The following is a 21,935-nucleotide window of genomic DNA, read 5'->3' as shown; positions in this document are numbered from 1 at the left end:
TCCTGATTGGTTGGTGGGCGTGGCTGGAGCGAAGTGATGGTTAATTTGCATATTACTTTTTTATTAGATAGGATTCGCCCACACCTAGGCTAAAATCTTAGCTCTTCCTGGCTTTAATTAGATGAGAATCCTTAATATTTGATACAAACATTTTGATTGAAGTATAATGTAATTAAGTAATGAGAATGGTTAGGCTAGAGTAGTCATACATAATGTTATTATCAATTATTTTTATTCCTTTTATATTATTGTGTCTTAAAATATTTAGTTAAAATACTGTCCTCACATTTCAAAATCTTTTCAGATGTTTCTAAAACTGCTGGAAATGTAGTAAAGCTGCTGATGCATCTTTTCTCGTTTGACATATCTCCTATTCCTTTATCATGCATAAAACCATAAATAATACATCTATTATTTACATGAGAGGAAGTTGTAAGGTTGCTACTTAAAAAAGTTACATTACCTAGGCAACGATACTATTTTCCAAAATATTCAGAAAAACAAATGGGCATGAACTATAGTACTTTTTAAAAAATCTTATTGTGGCCCAGCTGATGTGGCTCAGTGGTTGAGCATCGACCCATGGACCAGGAGGTCACCAGTTTGATCCCAGTCAGGGCACATGCTGGGGTTAAGGGCTGGGTCCCTAATGGGGGGCGTGCAGGAGGCAGCCGATAGATGTTTCTCTCTCACTGATGTTTCTATCTCTCCCTTTCCCTTCCTCTCTCTGAAATGAATAAAAACATATTTTTAAAGAATCTTATTGTGTTTGTATGAGGTTATAATTTGATAAGTGTTCTGTTTTGCTAAGAAGTAGAATTAGGCAAAAATTTGGGAAATTAAAACATATGAGAGGGTTTCCAAGTACTCATTTTATTTTCCATTTTATTTTTCCCTCAAATTCTCATTTATCCTTGACGGCTGCAGGGCAGCACCTTCTGCTCTGCATACCTTTTAATCTCAGAGTTTAGAGAATTGTTTTCTTTTTTCTTTCTTTTCTTTACTAAACCCCACTCTTCACAAGGAAGCCAGAAGTGTGACAGGAAGGTGTGAGTTTTAATTTACACCCCAGTCTCGCAAATAATGACTTTTCACACCCTGCTCTAGCTGCTTAGCCTAGGGGAGGAGTGCTGTGGCTACTGCTGTCTGAGCAAATTAAACCCAGGGCTGTAATTCTCAGAGGCGTTCTTCCGTATTTAACCCTTGTTTTCAATTCTGCAGCTTGGCGTTTGTGAATACTTAGGAGAATGTGGCTCATAACTTTGAAGTAGACTTGTTTTCTAGGAAGTGATTTTGAAGGCTGCTACCATTTCAGGTTGTCACGTATAAAAAGTAAATGTTTTCTCTTCCACCACTCTCTGATGTGGAAATTCAAATACACAGAAATGAAAAAATACAATATGAACTGAGAGAACTTCTAGCAATAAAATTTAAGGATATGAGCTAATAAATACTTTTTCTTTCCTTATGATTCCATTTCTCCAAGAGTAGCTTTCTCCCGTCTTTATGTACAGGTAAATCGGTAGTATAGCATTTTGATTGAAAGGTGAAATTGAAAGTAATATGAAAACGTTAAAATGTTTTGGTTTCTTTTCCGTCTCTCCCCAGTGCATTAAAAGTAAATTGGATTGAATGATGAAAAATAAAAGAGAATGAGCTGCCTAAGGGAAGCAGAAAAAATTATTGAAATTGGTACACTTGTTTTAATTCTTCTAAGTGGTTACAGAAGAATAGTGGCATGCAAACATACCTGAATAGTTACGGATTAGTTTCAACTTGGTATGCACTTCTTTCACTTATGATTATTAGTACACTAATATTAATTTTCCCATTTTGAGTCTGCCCAACTAAATTTTTTAAAAATGTTTTCACAATAATCTTAATTTTCCCTAGTTATCTTAACAATCATCATGGTGTTTAATAATGTTCTAGAGCTGAATGGAAGAAAGGAAAGAAATATTCAGATTCTCCTGAGAAATTTGGCTCCTACTTCCTCCTCTTGCTAACAACCCAAAGCAATCCAAAGCGTCTATAAATTGTCTCTGCTAGCTGGGGAGCAACAAGGGGTTAACCAGTCTTGGTTTACTAAGTATCTCTGTCAGGCTTTTTCTGATCCTTCCTCCCTTCCTCCCCAGCCCACCCCTTTTGTAAATGTCAACCACTTCCTGATGAGCCTAGGAGTGGTGAATTTCACACCTTCCTTCTCTTTGTGAAGAACCCTGGGTGTTAATGGTAGGGGATTGGGTACCATAGTAGTGTGCGGCTGCCTGTTAGTACAGCTGAGGATGCCTGTGGACAGAAAGTAGGAGAAGGTGGAGAAATTTGAGCAATGAGACTAGGAAATAGGTTCAAATTGGTCTCATTTCTTAAAAGAATTTGTGTTTTATTAGCATCTTTTAGATATGTATTCAGAAAATAGTAATTTGAAAGAAGGTTAGAATTGAGAGTCTCCCAAAGGAAGGAGCTGAAATTAGAGAGCCAGTTGGTAAAAAAATAAATAAATAAATAAATAAAACAACAATCAGAAAGAAAAACTAAAGAATCCTTCTCTGACCTTTTATTCTATAGATGTATTTATTTACAGGATACAGCAATGGAAACTTGGTCCGTTGACCAGGTCTGCAGTTGGTTGGTGGAGAAAAACTTAGGAGAGCTAGTTCATAGGTTTCAAGGTGAGTTGCTTACACTTTTTTTAAAAAAACGTTAATTGAGCAGCCTAGATATTGGGTTCCTTTGTGGTTGATAATTGCTTTTGTTGCTTAATGCCTGTGAGTGGGATGTGGACTTGCCGCTGAGGGGACCTTTCATTTTCTGACTGTTTGCATTTGACCTAGTATTCACAGGAGACTGTAATATTTCAAAAATAACTGAAATAAAATAAAGTCTTACGAGTTACATAACATACATACTTGGAATTATTTGATGCCACTTTAGTCCTTAAACAATGCAGCAGGCATTTGGTGCAGTGCTGGATTTACAAGTATGGAAATGCTGCCTGGCAGGTGCTACTGGGAATGATTTCCTGAGGAGGTTTTTTCCTTATAAAAACAATGCCTGTAAGAAAGAATCAGAAATGGGAAGGTGATGATGTGGAAGGAATATGAGTTTATTGTGACTCCATGTTCTAGCACTTTCTCAGATATCAGTTTGGAATTGTGCAATATCAGTGTTCTATCTTTAAAAATACAAAGCATTTTATAACACCAGAGGACAAGTGTAGATGATCCTTGTAACACCAGAAATGATTTTTTTTTTTTTGCTCAGAATGTTGTGCTTTTCCAGGCAGGCATGTAGACTCTCTCTTTTTTCTTTTTCCCAGAGGAAGAAGTAAGTGGGGCTGCTCTTCTAGCACTTAATGATCGGATGGTTCAGCAACTGGTAAAAAAAATTGGACACCAGGCGGTTCTGATGGATTTAATTAAAAAATACAAGCAGAGGCGTCAAGGACTGGAGTCCCCAGGAAGCCCTAGAGCACCAGCTCTGGTCCTCCGAGCAGCGGCCCCAGAGTAAGTGCATGAATTCCTCATTTACGATGTATGATATTTGGGGTTAAACCTCTTGGAAAACAGTGACCATTTTCCGCTAGCTTGTGTGTACAGCATTCTAATATCTGCATAAAGGACACTTTGTGCAAAGTTTTATGAATCAAGATATACATTTTTTTTAATGCACCACTTTTTAAACACTGATTCCAAAGGTTAGGGTAGTCCTATAAGCCAGGAGTTCCTATATAGAAAACTCTGTAACAAGCAGTTAAAATGTATATACAATGTGAGTAGAAATGGGTCGCTGCCCCTCAAGTCTTAAAATCAGGGTTTGGGAAAGGCATTTTTGCTGCTCCGTTGCTTTATTTATGTATGTATGTGTTTATTTGCCAAGGATTTCTTTTAGTGGCTAATTTATATTCTCCTCTAGAGCCTTTACATATAATTTGCTAGAGGCCTTCACAATAATTGGCTAAAGACTTTTGCTACAAGGATTTCTAGTTTCTCAAGAGTATTCTTGGAATGCTGAAGGCTATGATAGCATCCCACAAAGATCATGTAGAAAATTTATGGTGGCTTTGAGGTTTAGGGATGTTTTCATTTGTTTGTTTGCTTTTTATCACTGACTTTTGCAAGGAAAAGGAATGATAACAGGAACTTTAAAATTAAAATGTTCATTGTACAAATCTATGCCCCAGGATCATTTCAGGCATTCTGATTTGGTTTTTCCATATTTTGAGACTTTTTGCAAGGTTTTTAACGTTAAATAATTGCTGCAGACCAATTATGCATTCATTTTAAAAATAGGATGGTGATGTTTGCTGAAATCCATTCTATGTGTTTACTTCAGTTTTTTTTCAGATTATAACTGTAATAACAGATATTTGTGTCTTGCTCTCTGATAAGCAATACAAAGTTAGTTAGAGAGACCTCATTTAAGTAATTTGATTCCTAGAGTATTTGAACATTTGGGACATGGAGGGGGATGCGTAGGCATGAAGGGATGGTCTACGGTTAGTCTGAAGACTCTACATTGTTTTGACATATCTATGCAAAAGCACATTCTTCATAGGTGACTTTTGATGAAGCCCATTGCATGCTTTCACTCCTTCCCAGCAGTGGGAGCGTGAGAACCTCAAACAGAGCTCAAAGTAAATTCCCGGCATTTTGGATGAGCTGGACTTTGAGCTGGAAGTTCTCTTCAGTGGACTGGAATCTTGATATGGCCTTAAGCACATCTTGAAAGTAAACAGCCAGCCTTGTTTCTTTCCACTGCAAATCCGTTTATAACGTTCTCTAGTAAATGAGAACTAACTGGACTGCCAGGAAATCTGGGCTTCATTCCTGGTTCTACCACTGAATTGGATTGATTGCTAAATATTGACATTCCTGCTGCTTCTTCCGTAGGCTGTGAAAAGTCATTCAGTACCTAACTCCCTGTTATTCACACTGATGGTAGGAGTATCATACTTTCTGAGAAAAATCTCTTCTTATCCTAGACTGAAACAGTCTTGTGTTAAATATTAAGCATTGCTAACCTGGTTAAGAAAGCTTTTTTCGAATGGAGCTAAGACTTGGAACACTGATTGTCCAGGGATTTATGAGTGGGGGCCTTTTCACTCTACCCAATAAGTTGGTGATTTGCTTTAAGGATTGTGTTGTCTGGTATTCAGGTTAAATTACTCTGGTGCAAAACCACAGTTGCAGTTGGGCTTATTAGTTATATTTGGTTAAAATGTTTGTCAGCTTATTTGCTTATTGTCAAATATATTGTCACATAGGAATCATAATAGAAAGAGGCACAAAAATATGCAATTTAATTAAAACCTCTCAAATGCTTAATAAAGGCAGGAAACTTGATGTAGCAGAAAGAACCCTGTAGCTAGGTATCAAAACACTTGCTTTCAAACACCTGTTCTGATATTAGCTACCCATATAGCCTTGGAGAGTTGCTTTCAAATGTAAAATGAAGCAGATAGAATAAATGATGCGTCAGACTCCTTCTAAAGAGTCTTTAATGGCATTCAAGATCAGGGTTTCAACTTGAGCGCATATTTCACTTAATGGCTAATGGGTGCCCGGTATGTTATTTTGAAGAGGATTTGTAGGCCACATCTGGACTTAGCATCCTACTCAGACTTAGGCAAATGATAGGAATCTATAATAGGTAGGAATATTTGCAGCTGCTTTTTGGTTGTTGCTCTTGTTGAAGCTGGAAGAAAAATCACTGAATAGAAAGTTGAAAAACTGGGATCAACTCCTGGCACTGCTGTTGAGTAGATTGTGGTGGAGAGCAAGTTTCTTTCACTCTGGGCTGTAGTTGCATCTCTCAGAAAATGAGGAAGTTAGTGGAGTGTGGTTCTACCATTATGAGATCTCATAGATAATTAAAGGTCCCTCAAAATGGCAGGGAGTGGAGAAGGGATCTGACATAGTCATCATAATCCTACCCCTCCCTGTTCCCCTCCCCTCCCCCTTCTCTCCTCCCCCCTTCCCCTCTCCCTCTTCCTACTCTTCTCCTCCTTCTCTTTCTTTCTTTTTTTTTTTGCCAAATAAGAATATTAACCAATAAAGGTACATTTTATTATTACCATCATTTTAAAGGAAAATATTATCTTGCCACCATTATAAATATGACTGATTGGTGAAAATAGCATTGTGAACTGGCATCAGTCTGTCTCCTGGTATATATGAACTACTGAGTGAGATGACCCCAGAGGGTCCTTCTTTCAGTTATCTTAGTCATGACTAATGTGGATCTTGGGAGTAGACACAGATTCTAGGTTAACTATGGGCTACCGCCTACTTTCACAGTTTCTGTGATGTCAGTGGTTGAGGCTTCTGTTGACTAGTCCCTCACCCACCTCTTCTTTCTTGGTAACAGGGATAAACAGTCCTCCAGTCCAGCCAACCGTGGGGAGCAGACGCCAACTTTCCATCCAGCTGAAAACCTTGCTAATAGACTAATTGACCAAAGAGTACTGAAACAGAGGTGGGATTACCAACTTCTAAACATCTAAAGCCAAGTGATAACATTTGTCTTCTTTTTTTTTAATGAGACTTCACATAAGTGAAAAATTTTGTTTTCCTTAAGGGAAATTTTTTATAGAGTGATGAAGATATTTGGTAAAAGATGAAGGTTAAATCTTCTGATCTTTGTGTTGGAAAAGTGAAGTTTTGAGAATTATATTCATCTTTCAAGTATACATTGTTCAGGGAAAAAAGGGATTTATCTGTTGTAAACTGTCCAGGGTGATTCGCAGTAGCCACAAAATAATGTCCTATGGATAGAATGTGTCATTTGAGGAGTCTTTGTTTTTGTTTTGAATTTTGTAGTTGTTGTTTTAACTTGACTATCCCTGATGGAAATGCTTTGGTAAACATTTCCTTATATAGTAGTCCCCCCTTAAGCACAGCTTTGATTTCCATGTTTTCAGTTACTATTCAAAATATTAAATGGAACATTCCTGATATAAACAATTCATAAATTTAAATTGTACAGTGTTCTGGGTAGTATAATGAAATCTTGCACTATCCCGCTCCATCCCTCCTGGGATGTAAATTATCCTTATGTCTAGTGTCCAACTGTCTATCTGTTCCTTAGTGACTTAGTAGCCATCTCAGTTTTTAGACTGACTGGCAATATTGTATTGCTTGTGTTCAGATAACCCTTATTTTATTGTTATAACTAGAAGCCCAGCGCATGAAATTCGTGCCCTTGGGGGGGTTCCCTCAGCCCGGAAGCCCTCGCAGTCCAGAAGCCCTCGGGGGATGTCTGACTGATGGCTTAGGCCAGTGGTCGGCAAACTCATTAGTCAACAGAGCCAAATATCAACAGTACAATGATTGAAATTTCTTTTGAGAGCCAAATTTTTTAAACTTAAACTTCTTCTAACGCCACTTCTTCAAAATAGACTCGCCCAGGCCGTGGGATTTTGTAGAAGAGCCACACTCAAGGGGTCAAAGAGCCACATGTGGCTCGCGAGCCGCGGTTTGCCGACCACTGGCTTATGCCCACTCCCTGTGAAGAGCGGGCTTAAGCCAGAAATTGGACATCCTTAGTGCTGCTGGCAGAGGCGGGAGAGGCCTCCCACCACCGCTGCTGTGCTCACCAGCCGTGAGTGTGGCTTCTGGCTAGCAGTGCTCCCCCTGTGGGAGCGCACTGACCACCAGGGGGCAGCTCCTGTGTTGAGCGTCTGCCCCCTGGTGGTCAGTGCACATCATAGCGACTGGTCGTTCTGCTGTTGGGTCAATTTTTGTATTAGCCTTTTATTATATAGGATTGTTCTATCTAATTATTAGTTATTGTTTTTGATCTCTTACTGTGCCCAATTTACAAATTTAACTTTATCATAGTTATAGAAAAATGAACAGAGTCTATATAAATGGTTCCTTGGTACTACCCATGGTCTCAGGCATCCACTGGGGTCTTGGAAGGGATCCTATGCAGATAAGGGGATACTACTGTATTCCTACACTGGACTTAGATGGTGTAATATTTCAGTATATGGGCTACATTGGAACAAAGGACAACTGTAGAGAGAACCGGACCCAGGAATGTGGTTCTCAAGCACCCCTTTCACCACAAAGCCTCCAAAAGTAGCCAGTCCCCTCTGTAAGTGTTCAGGTGTGAGCAGAGATAGGAAAATAATAATTAGTCCCAGTGATCCATCCCTAGAGCCACTGTGAATTGGTATTCTCATCTGCAAAGTGGGAAGAATAATGATACTTTCCTCATGGTTCTCTTGTGAGCATTAAAAATAGAGAATGCCTGCCTAGTGCTAGCTCAGTGGAAACATGTGGAAGGCACTCATTCTGAGTACCCGTCTGCACAGCACTGCTCCAAGTACCATTTCCTTCTTCCTTAGGACTTCTTTCTTCTCCCTACTTGCTGCCAGTGGGAGATGGGGGCACAGCCTTCTGTTCATGTAGGTCTGTTCTCTTTTCTAAGTCCTCGGATGGTAGTCCATCCTCATCGTGGTCCTGTGATACCAGCAGAGCAGGATATTATTCCTGTGGTTTCATAGGGTCACAGGAGCAGCCTCGTGCTGCATGGTGTTTCTCAGTCTTCACAGCACCTGCTAGTACTGAGGGGAGGAGAAAATAGGACTGGCTTAGAAATGGAGAGACAGTGGAAGGTTTCAAAATCAGAGCTGAATACCGCCATATCTGTCTAATCATAAATTCTCCCTTAATCCATTTGACCCCCTGCTGCCCATCTCTATCCATGAGCACTTCAGAGTTAAACATGTCTAAAAATGATCTCATATATTTGAGTGTGAGAACTACAAATCCACTCTAATTTAAGACAAGGGGAGTTTGTTGTGAGAAAAGCATTTTCTAGCACCAGGGGAAGCCAGGGTAGAGCTGTCCCTCCTCTGATGGAGCCACGTGACGGCCATCCCAGTCTGTCCTGCTTCTCTTGTCCACCTCATTCCCTTGCTTCTCTCTGTGAGGATGGATTTATCCTAGTACTCAGTGCTGCTCTGCCCTCCTCAGACTGGCTGGCATATGACTGCCTTGCCCTGTTGCTGCCTTTCTTTACCTACTTGCTCATCTTTGAAGGTTCTGCTCAAAATCTCTCTTTCAGGAGCCCCTCCATTGACGTCCCAGGTCAGGCAAGGACCCGGGTCTCCCGTGCACAGTATCTTTGCTTTGCTCGTAAAACTAGATGATGAAATTGGTGACTTTAAAGTTTGTAGTCCCTCATTAGACTGAAAGCACCTCAAAGACAAAGACCAGGCCTTTTTTGTCATTGTAAACACAGATTTGGAGCAGTCTCTGACACACAGAGGCTAAGCAGGAGTATTTAAATAGAACGGAGGATATGTGAGCCAATGAAAAAATGAATAGTTCATGGGATAGGATAAATATTTTAGTCTCTATTTCTTTTTAGATCTTTTGATACAATTCATACTAAATATGCTAACTTTTTAGCAGAGTTAAACTCTAGGAGTTTATAAGTCACTCACACATAATAGGCCAGAAAGTTGATGGTATTTGGCTACAGGGCTTTTACAAAGCCAACTGCTCTACGGGGGCAGGAAAGAATGGTGGATCAAGAGCTGGCTTTGGGGTCTCACACCCCTGGGTTGGAATCCTGATTCCTCCAAGATGCCTTCCAGGTGGCCTATGCACAATATAGGATGGGAACTGGCATATGTAGTCCTTGAAGTCCAAATGAGAAAACATATTAAAGTTCATACAAGATGGCAGTCTTTATGCTTGTGATATCTTTTCATATGTTCCCTAAAATGAATGTGCTTTCCATCCAGATACTTTACAGACAAGAAGAAAAAGAAGGTTCTAGAGGCACAATGTTCACCTGACTTTGGCTCTTGAATAACCTCTAGTAGAGCCATGTGTGTCCCCATGGATGAAATCCCAGGGTACTGAGATACAAACGCAGTTTTTTTCAGTGATAGGTGATATCATGCTTTTTACTGCATTGTTTAAGAGCCTTTTCTTTCTTCCTCCCTTCCTCCCTCCCTCCCTCCCTCCCTCCCTCCCTCCCTCCCTCCCTCCCTCCCTCCCTCCCTCCCTCCCTCCCTCCCTCCCTCCCTTCCTTCCTTCCTTCCTTCCTTCCTTCCTTCCTTCCTTCCTTCCTTCCTTCCTTCCTTCTTTTCCTATATTTTTATTGATTTCAGAGAGGAAGGGAGAGGGAGAGATAGAAACATCAATGATGAGAGAGAATCATCCATTGGCTGCCTACTGAATGCGTCCTACTGGGGACCGAGCCTGCAAGCCAGACATGTGCCCTGACCTGGAATTGAACCATGACCACCTGGTTCATAGGTCAACGCTCAATCACTGAGCCATGCCAGCCGAGCTTAAGTGCCCTTTCTTGATGGAAGAATTGCAATGTCCCATACTCAACATGTATTGGTGATCCGCAGGGAAAAGATCTTTTTTGCAGTGATATTTTTGTTCTCCATCTACACTATTTAAAACTTCACTTCTCTTTTAGTACCAAATAAACCATGAATCAGATAAATAGGTAGATATTTCCTAAATGTTACTTTAAAAAACACTTCACTTGAACTTTAAATGTGTGCAGGTGTTTTGCTTCTGCCTTTGGGCATAATTATAAAATTAGTCATGGTTTCATGCATATTTAAAAATTGTTTTAATGTCGAATTGGGGGGGGGGGCGGTCTGGTTACTGCTATAGAATGTGTGAGAATGACCTCACCCACATGCCTATACTCATTAAGGCAAATGTCAGTGGTCAACACGTGATGGATTGTCTGTAGGCACTATCCCACACACAGCTCAGGTGAGGGCACCGCAGTCATGTGAGCATCTTATCCGGCACAAAATAAAGAGAAGATTCGATGAAATGCACCAGCCCAGTTACGATTCCATTAGTACCCATTCCAGTTAGATGTAGGATTCCTCTTTTTACTTCCTACACATTATGTCCTCCAGAGGTCCAGCGCTCTGGAGGGAGGGGGAGGGGCTGCTGTGGTGAGGAACCAGTCTGAGGAACCAGTCTAATTCACCTTTGCAATGCCTGGCACAGATTAGGTGAGCAACAAACTTTTATCACATGAAGGAACGGAAATAGGAAGTATTTCTGTGGTCTCATCTTAATTGAATTAAATATAGTCCCTTCGACTTTGACTAGAGGATGTTTGAGTAGAGACCCAAATGAAGTGAGGAATATTGGCTTCCTAAGACAGAATTGATATTTTGTTCAGTGGAGGATATCTTTGGACCCAGGCAAGCAGGACTTGTAGAGTCGGGGAAATTGGGCTGGCATTACTGATAAATAACTCTCTGACTCCTGTCCATTTCTAGTAAATATCATATGAAGTCTTTAGAGAGATCCAAAGTGAGCTTGATTTCTAATCTATTTTCCCCATTTTGTTCAGTCTAAAAGTTACTGAGTATACACCATGAGCTAGGTATTATTTAGACAGTGGCAGGCAGGGGATGCAATTTAGTCCTTGCCTAGGGGAACTCAGAGTCTAGTAGACAAGACAGGTATGTAAGCTAGTAATGGCAATATTAAGCAAGTATGCAGAAATAGAAATTCACGGGCACAGAAATAGCATAGAAGAGGGAGAAATAAGGTTTTCAAGAAAGTGCATGTGGAGAAGGTCTCTGGGGAAGAGCTTCACAAAAACTGAGGGAAGATTTTGAAAGGTGATTAGAAATTCATTGAAGGAAAATGGGGCAGGAGAGAATGACATACATAGCAAACGACCAGCAAATGCAAATGTACGAACACTTGAAAAAGCACAGGGGATCCCGTTTGGAGTAAGTACTTTTGGGAAGGGAGAGATCGTGGCAGAGAAAACAGAGTGGCTGGAAATGGTGGGAGATGCTGTTAGAGAGGTGAGGAGGCTCTATGCCAGCCGTGGGCAAACTACGGCCCGCGGGCCAGGCCAGATCTGTCCGGCCCGCGGAGCCGAAAGAGCGGAGGGTTCTCTTGCTCTCCCCTCCGCTCCTTTACTTTGAATTTATATTAGTTCACACAAACACTCCATCCATGCTTTTGTTCCGGCCCTCCGGTCCAGTTTAAGAACCCATTGTGGCCCACGAGTGAAAAAGTTTGCCCACCCCTGCCTCTGCCAGCGAGCAGGGCAACACGGACTATCCCATTAGATTCACCTGGGGACCTAAACAAAACATATCAGTGCTAATGAGAATGGAAAGAGGGATTGCAGAAGAGTAATTGCCATATAGTCAACTGCAATAAATATTGATTGAATGAATGAATGAATGAATGAATGAATGAATGAATGAAATGAGAGAGTAACATACTGGGAAATAGTTTGGGTTGAAGCACAGATTGAAGCTGGAAATCACCTGTTGCTGTATTGAATCTGGTGTTAAATTGTCAGTGTGCTTATTTTAGCGAGGACATACTTTGGTATAGTGACTACCGAAGAGGAAAAAAAGGAGGGAGCTTATCATAAAAAAGAGAGGAGAGTGCTTTCTCCTCTTTTCTTTATTCCCCATGTTTCACTGTATCTCACGCATTCTTCTGAAATATCACCTAACATTCTAAAAGAACCTGACCTCGGTATTTTCATGGGTATTTTCCTAGGACTACTAAGGCTTCCATGGTAGTGCCAGAAAATTAACCTACTCTGGATAATTTGGGAACTCTTTCTGTTTTTGACTTCTACTTTGCCTTTATTCCTTTATTTCATTCCAATCAATCTTATGAGTGAAGTGGGTTGAAAGCTACTTAGTGCCTCCGGGTACCTGTTACTTGGAAATTTTACTGTAGAGTCTACTTTTACACACTTAATGATCAGTCACGAACTTTAAAGTTTTAAAGTAGTTCTGATACTTAATTTTATAAACAGCCTTACTGAGGTATAATTTATGTAACATAAAATTCACCCATTGAAAGTGTACAGCTCCGTTAATTTTAGCAGATTTATCTGGTTGTGCACCCCTGGTCACAGTCCATTTTGGAACATGTCCATCACCCTAAAAAATTCCCTCGCTCCCATCTCCTCTCCCCTCCCCCCCCCCAGCCCCAGGCAACTGCTGATCTGCCTTCTGTAGCGATAGTTTTCTGTACTGTTTGGTAGAAACTTGCATCTGAATGAAATCAGAGTATGTGATATTTTTTAAAAATACATATTTTCATTGATTTGAGAGAGGAAGGGAGGAGGAGAGAGAGATAGAAACATCAATGATGAGAGAGAGTCATTGATTGGCTGCTTCCTGCACACCCTCTATGGGAGACTGAGCCTGCAACCCTAGCATGTTCCCTGACCGGGAATTGAATCGTGACCACCTGTTTCATAGGTCAATGCTCAACCACTGAGCCACACCGGCCAGGATTTGATACTTGTTTTTTTACTTAGAAATTAAGTTTACCTTTAAAATAGCCAAGACCAACTAAATTAAGTTGATCTTATATTTCTCTATAAACAGCAGCAGGATAAATTAATTAGAGGGATTTTCTTAGCTGCTAAGACTTATTTATGCCTTACTGCTGAATTGCAACTTACTCTTTTTGTTTGTTCAGTTTTGAGCTTTGTGCTACATATTATTTCTTCAAGATAGATGGAATAATATTCTTCCCAACCTCAGGCTTTATTCAAAGTCTATATTATTATGACTCCCCCCTCCCAAACTTACAAGTATTTATGTGTGCAAAGGAAAGGAAAATGGAGATACCTAATGAGCCTTCAAACATTTGTGGGTAGATGAATGGATGGAAGACCGATTGATGACTTCCACATATTTAGGTCTCAGGAAATGTTTTATATCAGAAGTTCTCAGGATGTAGAAAATGAATATTTTAGGTATCTATATATATAAAAGCCTAAGATACCTTTACGACCAGTTGCCATGATGTGCACTGACCACCAGGAGGCAGACACTCAACGCAGGAGCTGCCCCCTGGTGGTCAGTGCGCTCCTACAGCCAACCTCCCCGAGCCAACCCAGATCAGCCCCGGATCCTCTAGTATTTGAAATAAGATTTCACCCTGTGTGCTTTTATTTAACAGAAGAAATGTGAAACGTGTTCTAGCAAGGAATAAAGCCTTGCAGGGGACGACGTCCTATGTTTTACCGGAGTTTCCCTATGATGTCAGATGCATGTTAGCAGAGCAGAAGTGTCCCGACCACAGCATGAGGATAAGGATCATTGAGTTTCTCCAGGCTGACATGACCAAGTATCTGAAAGGCTCACTGTGAGTAATTACAGGGCAGGCTGGTTGCTTTGGGAGAGGGTCTATTGTCAGAACTTACTAGGAACCAACCCTTTTCAGATTTCGGATGACATATCGGTCGTAAGTCTAACATTGCCCAATATTTGAATGTCTCCGTTGTTCCATGGAAGGATTTGAAGAAAAGGGAGTGTAATTTAGACTCATTGTAAAGGAAGGAATTGGGCAGCTTGGAATGAAACATGTCCTGTTGCACTGAACAGGTACCCCAGCACCCAGCAGTATAACGATGTGGTCAACGCCCTGCTGCAGGCCCACCCTTTCCTGGATGAGGACGGCTGTGGCTTTGTAAGTGACCATTTTCTCTTAATCTCAGCCCATGTAAAAATAATAGCCTTGCCCTAGCTGGTTTGACTCAGTGTATAGAGCATGGGCCTGCGGACTGAAGAATCCTGGTTCAAGTCCCATCGGCTCCATCCCAATTAGGGGGCGTGCAGGAGGCAGCTGATCAATGACTGTCTCTCATCATTGATGTTTCTATCTCTCTCTTTCTCTCCCTTCCTCTCTGAAATCAATTAAAAATAAAATAATAGCCTTGCATTGTTTAGTAATTTTATGTCTCATTCCTCCTTTAATTAGTTGCGCTCTCTCTCCCTCCCTCTCTTTCCTCTTTTTGATACTTTCTCTCTCTCTCTCTGTGTTCCTTTATTTTTTTAAAATATACTATATTTTTTATTTCACAGCAAAATTGAAAGGATGGTGCAATTATTTCCCTCCATGTACCCCATTGCCCCCACACATGCATATTCTCCCCCATTTTCAATATCCCTCATCAGAGTGGCACATTTGTTATTAGTATATGATTGTCTAACTACTATGCTGTGCACCTGAAACTAATACAAAATAATATTGAATGTAAACTGCAATTGAAAAATAATTTTTTTTAAAAAAGTGGAGTACTTTATGAAGACAGAAGAGTAAGGTGAAAATTATACAATTTTAGGAATTAAAGAATCTAAAATCAATAGCGAGTCTATTTACTCAATAGCTATATGTCACTGGAAAAATATTTTTAGTTTAGGGACTATAATTTTTATAGCAATATCGTAAGATTGTTGTGTGGGTAAATGGAAGGATAGAGTTAATGTTTCTATTACTGTGATGTGAAAAGATTTGAAGCCCAAAGGTGATAGATTGGTAAAAAGTTTTATTGTTTATGTGGTATTATTTAAATCTCCTTGAAGAGCAACGGTTCTGTGTTGTTATTTTACTCAGTTTTTATGGAAACGAGCCCTGAAAGATCGCTTTAAATATGTGAGAAGACCCATAGAAGATGATGAACAAGTGATGAGAAATAAGTGTAAATTTGGACATCGAAGAGGCCAGAGAAGGAAATCTCTTGCTGATATCAGATTTGATGAAATGAAAATTGCCCAAATAAAAGTAAGATTGAATCTTGAACTGTTCTGACAACTCATTGATTGGTTGATTGATTCGGGGCTAATAAGCAATAACATTTGAAAACATTAAAACAAAATAAGATATCTTTTTGGTGTGGTCAGAAAGCAAGAAAATCTGTGTTTTGCATAGCAAATAATGTGATGGCAATAGTTCCAAAAAAGATCTTCCGAACCCAGTTTGAGCAGAGTTTGTTATTGAACATCTCATGTTTATTCTTTTCCAACCTTCAAAGAAACTAGAAAAACACTAACGTTCTGGATCCTTGAATAGCTTCCTGGATTGTATCTTAAAATGCATCTTGTGTTCTGGCTGTTCTTATTGCTACAGAAAGATTTTAATACTGGTGTTGTAGGGTTAGGTACCTGAAGTGTCACGGTGTCAGGAGGAAAGTAATCCACATGCATGGATACAAAACTCTAACTTTGTCCGGAAGGAATCCCACACCACCCAGGAGACTGTGAGGAATGTCAGGCTGAGGACCCAGCAAGGGCCTGGAGCTCCCTCGCTCAGCCCAGGTTTGCTATACGTAATGTCCACGTGGGTGCTAGTTATCTAAAAGCCAGTATTCTTTATCTCACAGCACCCAATATCCTCAGAGACAAAAATGTCCCCCGCTGATAAAGTAGATCGCACTCCTTAGGGAGGATATCCAAACTACCAACTATGGAAGCTAAATCTCATGCTCCCTCAATTCTATTTCCAACTCAATCCAACCTGATATGTAAATCCTAACATTTCACCACAAACACATAATGTACTTATTGTAAGTATTCTATTTTCTTCTTCAGCTGGTATATTTATTTGCTATTAATAGAGCAACATATTGGGTCATCTCAATTTTTATTAACACACTTATAAGCTTGAGAACATAGTAATATTTTAAAGCAACATTTTGTAAACCATCCATTTCAGTATCTACATAAAGGACAATTTTAGATGAAGGTATATGTATATTTTAAATATTTTACTATAATTTTCAGTGAGATTTTCAAATCATTAGCTAGTAAGATAATATAATTATATGTCTGCTGTTTGATGAAAAGACAAAGGCAGATGAAAGGTAACTAAATTTAGTGGTGTAACTTTTTAGAAATGTTGACTGCAATATTCCAATATAAACTAAAATCTTAATAAGATAGAATTACATTTATTTTAAAATATCTTTTATAGCCCTGGCCCATGTGGCTCAGTTGGTTGGAGCATCATCCTATACACAAGTTTGATTCCCGACCAGGGCACATACCTAGATTGCAGGTTTGATCCCATCAATGTTTCTCTCTCACATTGATGTTTCTCTCCCTCTCTTTTTCTCTAAAAGTCAATGAATATGTCCTCAGGTGAGGAAATATATATATATATATATATATATATATATATATATATATATATTTCTCTCTCTCTCTCTCTCTCTCTCTCTCTCTCTCTATATATATATATATATATATATATATATATATATATCTTTATATTCTTAAAATTAAAAGTCACTCTATAAAGGAACATAATTATGCCTAAATTGGTTTTCTCAAAAAATTTGATTTATAGTATACTAAAATCAGAATTCCCTTATAAATTAACATTTTTGCATATTCAATCTTCCTTCTTTTCCTATGATGCATGTCCCACTAAAATTCATTGGAATGGATGGATGGATGGTAATTGAAAATTAGCACTAGAACTCAAGGGTAAGTCCGTGGGGTCAGAGATCAACCCCAGGGACACAAGGCTAAAAAGCAGTTTCTCTCTTGTTGACGTATCATCATTGAACCCATTTGTATACTTACCATTGTGTTTCTTCTCAAAACCACATTAGTTCTTCATAAACTATGGCTCGTCCCTCCCACCTCTCTGTCTAGTCCCCCTAGACATGCCTGAATTCTAAAATGAATCCTGCTAAGGCCCATGCAGTGGGCTTTGCAACAAAAGACACAGGGAATTGAATGCATTAAGGCCCAAGATGAATTAAGTTGCAACTGCATTTAGTTTTGACCTTCCTGTCAACTGGGGCAAAAAGAGATTATGAAGTGGTCATTGCTTACCATCCCAAGTCAAGTCTCTGTCCAATTTCTTTTTAATCTTTTAAATTATATTTTCCTAGGAATTTGTTCACTTGGTCTATGTCTTGTTAGTCATCCTATGCTCACAGAGAGGGGGCTTACCTCCTGAAGCTTTCCTAATTGGCTTGTAAAAGCCTTGATGTAGGAGCATTTTAGACTCCTTAGCGTCATTTTCAACTTTTACAGGCAACATCTCTTCCCATTCTGGTCAGGTAGACAGTTTGTCAAGATACTTATTCAAGTGTAGTTTCACCTGAGTGTCCTCTCAACTAATTTTTCCAGAAGGATTTTTTCTTTTCTCCTAAAGTTGATTGTCTTTGATATTTATTTATTTATTTAAAATATATTTTATTGATTTTAGAGAGGAAGGGAGAGGGAGAGAGAGATAGAAACATCAGTGATGAGAGAGAATCATTGTTTGGCTGCCTCCTGCACGCCCCCTACTGGGGATCGAGCCTGCAATCCAGGCATGTGCCCTTAGCCGGAATCAAACCTGGGACCTTTCAATAAGCCGATGCTCTGTCCATTGAGCCAAACCAGCTAGTTTTGTCTTTGATTTTTAATGAGAATATGTCGAGACTTTCTTAGCCACCCCACCCCAGCCAGTGTACCAAAATGTACAGTGAATATAATTGACAGTGCAATGATTTAGCAACAAAGAGTACCCACTCTGATTATTTTGAATTTGGATTACATGACATGGTCCTGCAACTATAAAAAAGCATTTAAGAAGAAAAAAATGCAAACAATAACAAACCTTAATTTAAAACCTTTTAATCTCTTAATATTTTGTCCTCTAAAATTGAATGAGTAGAAATAAGCATTCCTGTTAAGTGTGAACCTTCTGGACAATCTAGACTTCCATGTAAAAGCGTATGTAGGAAATGAAGTTACTCATAGCTCTGTCAAGAGAACAGATAATTCCACAGTAATTAGCTATCTGATTTGTTCACAGTTAGACTGTCGATTTGCTAACCATGTTCAATGCCAAGTGTAATTACACATGATGATACAGATCTTATGAGTGCATTATTATAATATGATTTATATTATATAAAATATAAAATGAGTGCAATACAGCCTATAATTCAAATTTCATGAGGGGTAAAATTGAAATGTTAAATATGCCACATACTGATATTGTGAAAATATTTTTCAGGAAGAAGCTGTTTGTTTAGATTCTGAAGCAGATGAACATATTAGCTGGTTCCAGCAAGAATATGTGAAAACAGTCAAGGACTGGAGAGAAATCGATAAGAGGATGAGCCAGACTTTGCAAATAAGAAGGAAGTTGATTGGCAGCAGAACGCCTCTGAAGGACATCCTTAAAATGTTTCCTTTCCTGAAGTGCCCTTATCAGGTATCTTTATTCGCTTATAATACTCTCTGATTCTAGTGTCCAAATTGATTTGTCTCTTTCCTCTTGAAGCGGAAACAGGACTAGGCAGCAAGTGTGAGTCTCAGTAGGGTGTGTGAGGCCCCAGTGGCTACAACTAGGACCATTGGTGAGAATTTCTGGGACCTATTTCTAATGACATGCACTGGCTGCCTTTGGATTTAGAGTTCCCTGTCAACAAGAAGTGGGGAGGAGGACAGTGATGGTGGAAGTCTCTGAGGGGAAGCACTTGGCCAGTGGCTTTAAGAACAGGGGATTCTGTAAAGATAAACTGGTTTTGCTTTCACCTTATACTCAAATATCTTGTCACAGTTTATTTCTAGCTGATCTTATAGTCTCTAAAGCTCTCCTCTTTCTCTAGGATCCCTTACAACACTAAGTTTTGGTGTTTTTCAACGTTTGCCTCTTAAAATCTAAGTTTTCTTCTTTTTGCCTCTTGTTGGACACTGCCAAAACTTAACAAGGTAGTTTTTACCTAAAGCAACGTAAGATCCTAGAATCTTAATCTTAGTCAGGTAACCTAAATAGCTAAAATACGAATATATACCCAGTTAATTGAGTCTGCATCCAAAGTTTCAATTCTACGGGTCGAAGTTTGCCATGTCCATTTTTTATCTTTTCCTGCTCACTTCAGACTTTCATTCTTTCCTCCTTCTCTGTCCTAAATCTTTACTTCTCTACTAAAGCTACTCAAATATCTGGTATATACTTTAAACTACATTCCAAGTTTAAAGTAATCATAAAGAGTTATGTACTTCCCTTCCATTAGCTTTTCTAGTGATCTGATATCATTTTCTTCTTTCAGATGTTCAAAGAATTTCAACTTCTTACAAGAACAGATATTTATAAGAAAACAAGGCACATTTTGGAATCCTATTCAGACAATATACTGACTTCTTTTTCCGTGGTGGACAATCCAATCAACATTGCGCTGCAAGAAAAAATAAAACAGCACACAGATGAGGACATGTTGAAATGTTAGTAAGCCTGGGAGTGGGGCTATCTGGTCTTAGTCACCTGTATAATTCAGGATGGTTGGAAAAGTTCTGTTTTCATAATGAGTAAAATTTAGTGAAACAACATATAGGAGAGAAAAAGAATTTCTCAAATAGAAGGTGTTAGGGTATAAATACAAAAAGGACACTTGATCCTATGAAAGTATATTTAGGGAACCAGTAATCTGTTAATTTCATAATCTAGATCACAAGGTAGAGCTTGATAAAAGGACAGAGATCTGGGGGACAGAACAGGAGACCTTGAATGTTTATTAGATGGGCATGTTGGTTAAAAATGGCTGTGAAACACCAATCTAAGAAGGCTCGCTCGTTCTCTGTAGACGGTAATGATCTTTAGAAAGATCCAGATGCTTTATACTGGCTTTGCTACAACAGTTAGGAAGAGCTCATTTTACTTGGACTGTAAGCATGTTTGCTTTGGCAGATATGAAGATGACAGCCACATGTTTACTCCTCCCAGATGTGTTTGGGGATGATCCCAGCCTTTTTGTCATTGTGAATGAGAAGGTATGCACTATATCAGTGATCGCTGGTTTGACATTTCACATCTTCATATTTGAAAGCAGGATGGTGGTCTGTTTGGAAATATGTTTTGTCATTTTTACAAATATGCTAATTTGCAACAAGCTCATTTATTATAAATAAATCCAAACACCTTGTATTATTTAGCTATTTTACACGTCCTTTTTTTTTCTCTTTCAGGTGCAAGTGTCCACTCCCGTGTTAGAAGTTAAAAACCCTTTCAACATTGACGTCTGTGAATTTTCTCTGTATTTAGAAAAAGAAAGGCTCACAAAAGTGGACGACTGTGTTACGGCCTTGGCTGCTCTCGTAGCTGCCTTTCATGTATTTGGGATCCAGTGTCCAAGTCGACTGTCCCAAACCCTCAACTTCCTGGAGACACAGATTTTTGATATGCACAGTCCCTACTTTCCTTCTATGAAAGAAAAGGAAAAGGAAGTAGGGTTTCAACATCCGCTCACTTAATAGCATGCTAAATATTGTATTAGAATTGATCTCTGGGACGGCCGAAACTTTACAAAAAAATTGTTTGAATTAGAGTTGTGGTAGATAATTAGAAAATCATTTTGTCTCAAAGATGTAAATGAATTTAAATGCATTTTTTTAATCCTTACCAGAGGACATATTTTTATTGATTTTTAGAGAGAGGAAGGGAGAGAAATATCAATATGAGAAACATCAATTGGTTGCCTCTGACTGGGGATCAAACCTGCAACCTTTTGATATACAGGATGACACTCCAACCAACTGAGCCACTTGGCCAGGGCTCAATGCTGTCTTTAATCCTAGATACTTAAATTCTCTGAAATTCTGTAATAAAATAATCCTTAATTAAAGAGCTGTTTATTTATTTCGATTTAAGAAATTCCATGGTCCAAGTTACACTTTTATGGGTGCATTTGTCTTTAAAAGGCACTACACTTCATATCTGTTAAGTGTTTGGTTTAGGGTATGACCTTGCTCTTAACTCGATGTGCCCACCTTTGAAAGTCTTAATGCCCAGGAGCTGCACATTTGGGGGCTGTGGGCTGCCTCCTTGGTCTGACCACTGCTTGGAAACATTTCTCTTGACTGTTCATTAAAATGCTAAGCCAGTGAGTTAAGACAATGAAAGAGAAGCTGCCCACCTCTACAATGACCACATACTAACGACTTGCATGGGAATCGACAGGCAGAGTACATAGCAACTGGCACATGTCACTTTCCCACAAACAAGCCCCTATTCCAGTTTCCATTTCTTCCCTTTCACTAGAATATGCCTTTGTTCCTTACAAACTTTCCTTTATTTCCCCCATTAACGCCCCCTCCCCCCCCCCCACACACATATGCTTTTTAAGTTTCACGATCGGTTTTATTT

The 21,935-nt window shown here is 39.3% G+C and overlaps 1 protein-coding gene across 2 annotated transcripts; it reads left to right on the top strand.

Annotated features, from left to right (window-relative positions):
• The first annotated feature begins 2,219 nt into the window (after positions 1–2,219).
• Positions 2,220–21,436, top strand: SAMD3 (sterile alpha motif domain containing 3). 2 transcript variants are annotated; one of them, XM_080664988.1, is made up of 10 exons: positions 2,220–2,672; positions 3,320–3,506; positions 6,370–6,477; positions 13,965–14,150; positions 14,390–14,474; positions 15,402–15,569; positions 18,804–19,004; positions 19,846–20,017; positions 20,481–20,563; positions 20,759–21,436. In XM_080664988.1, exons 1-10 carry the CDS (start codon positions 2,594–2,596, stop codon positions 21,041–21,043), a joined length of 1,554 nt encoding a protein of 517 aa, XP_080521114.1. In that variant the 5' UTR covers positions 2,220–2,593; the 3' UTR covers positions 21,044–21,436. The 2 variants fall into 2 exon arrangements, with proteins under 2 accessions (XP_080521114.1, XP_080521115.1); XM_080664989.1 differs by lacking the exon at positions 2,220–2,672 and adding an exon at positions 2,929–3,002 and having other exon boundaries at positions 20,759–21,411.
• The last annotated feature ends 499 nt before the right edge of the window (positions 21,437–21,935 follow it).

Source organism: Plecotus auritus (genome assembly GCF_963455305.1).
Source record: "Plecotus auritus genome assembly, chromosome: 4".
NCBI lineage: Eukaryota > Metazoa > Chordata > Mammalia > Chiroptera > Vespertilionidae > Plecotus > Plecotus auritus.
Note: the sequence above shows the minus strand (reverse complement) of the source record. Positions and strands in the feature narration are given on the sequence as shown.

Excerpts from the sequence above, each read along its gene's own strand:
- SAMD3 (XM_080664988.1), top strand. The coding sequence starts at position 2,594 with ATGGAAACTTGGTCCGTTGACCAGGTCTGCAGTTGGTTGGTGGAGAAA. Across the intron at positions 20,018-20,480 it reads AGATGAGGACATGTTGAAAT|ATATGAAGATGACAGCCACA; the intron begins GTTAGTAAGCCT and ends TTGCTTTGGCAG. Across the intron at positions 20,564-20,758 it reads TTGTCATTGTGAATGAGAAG|GTGCAAGTGTCCACTCCCGT; the intron begins GTATGCACTATA and ends TTTCTCTTTCAG.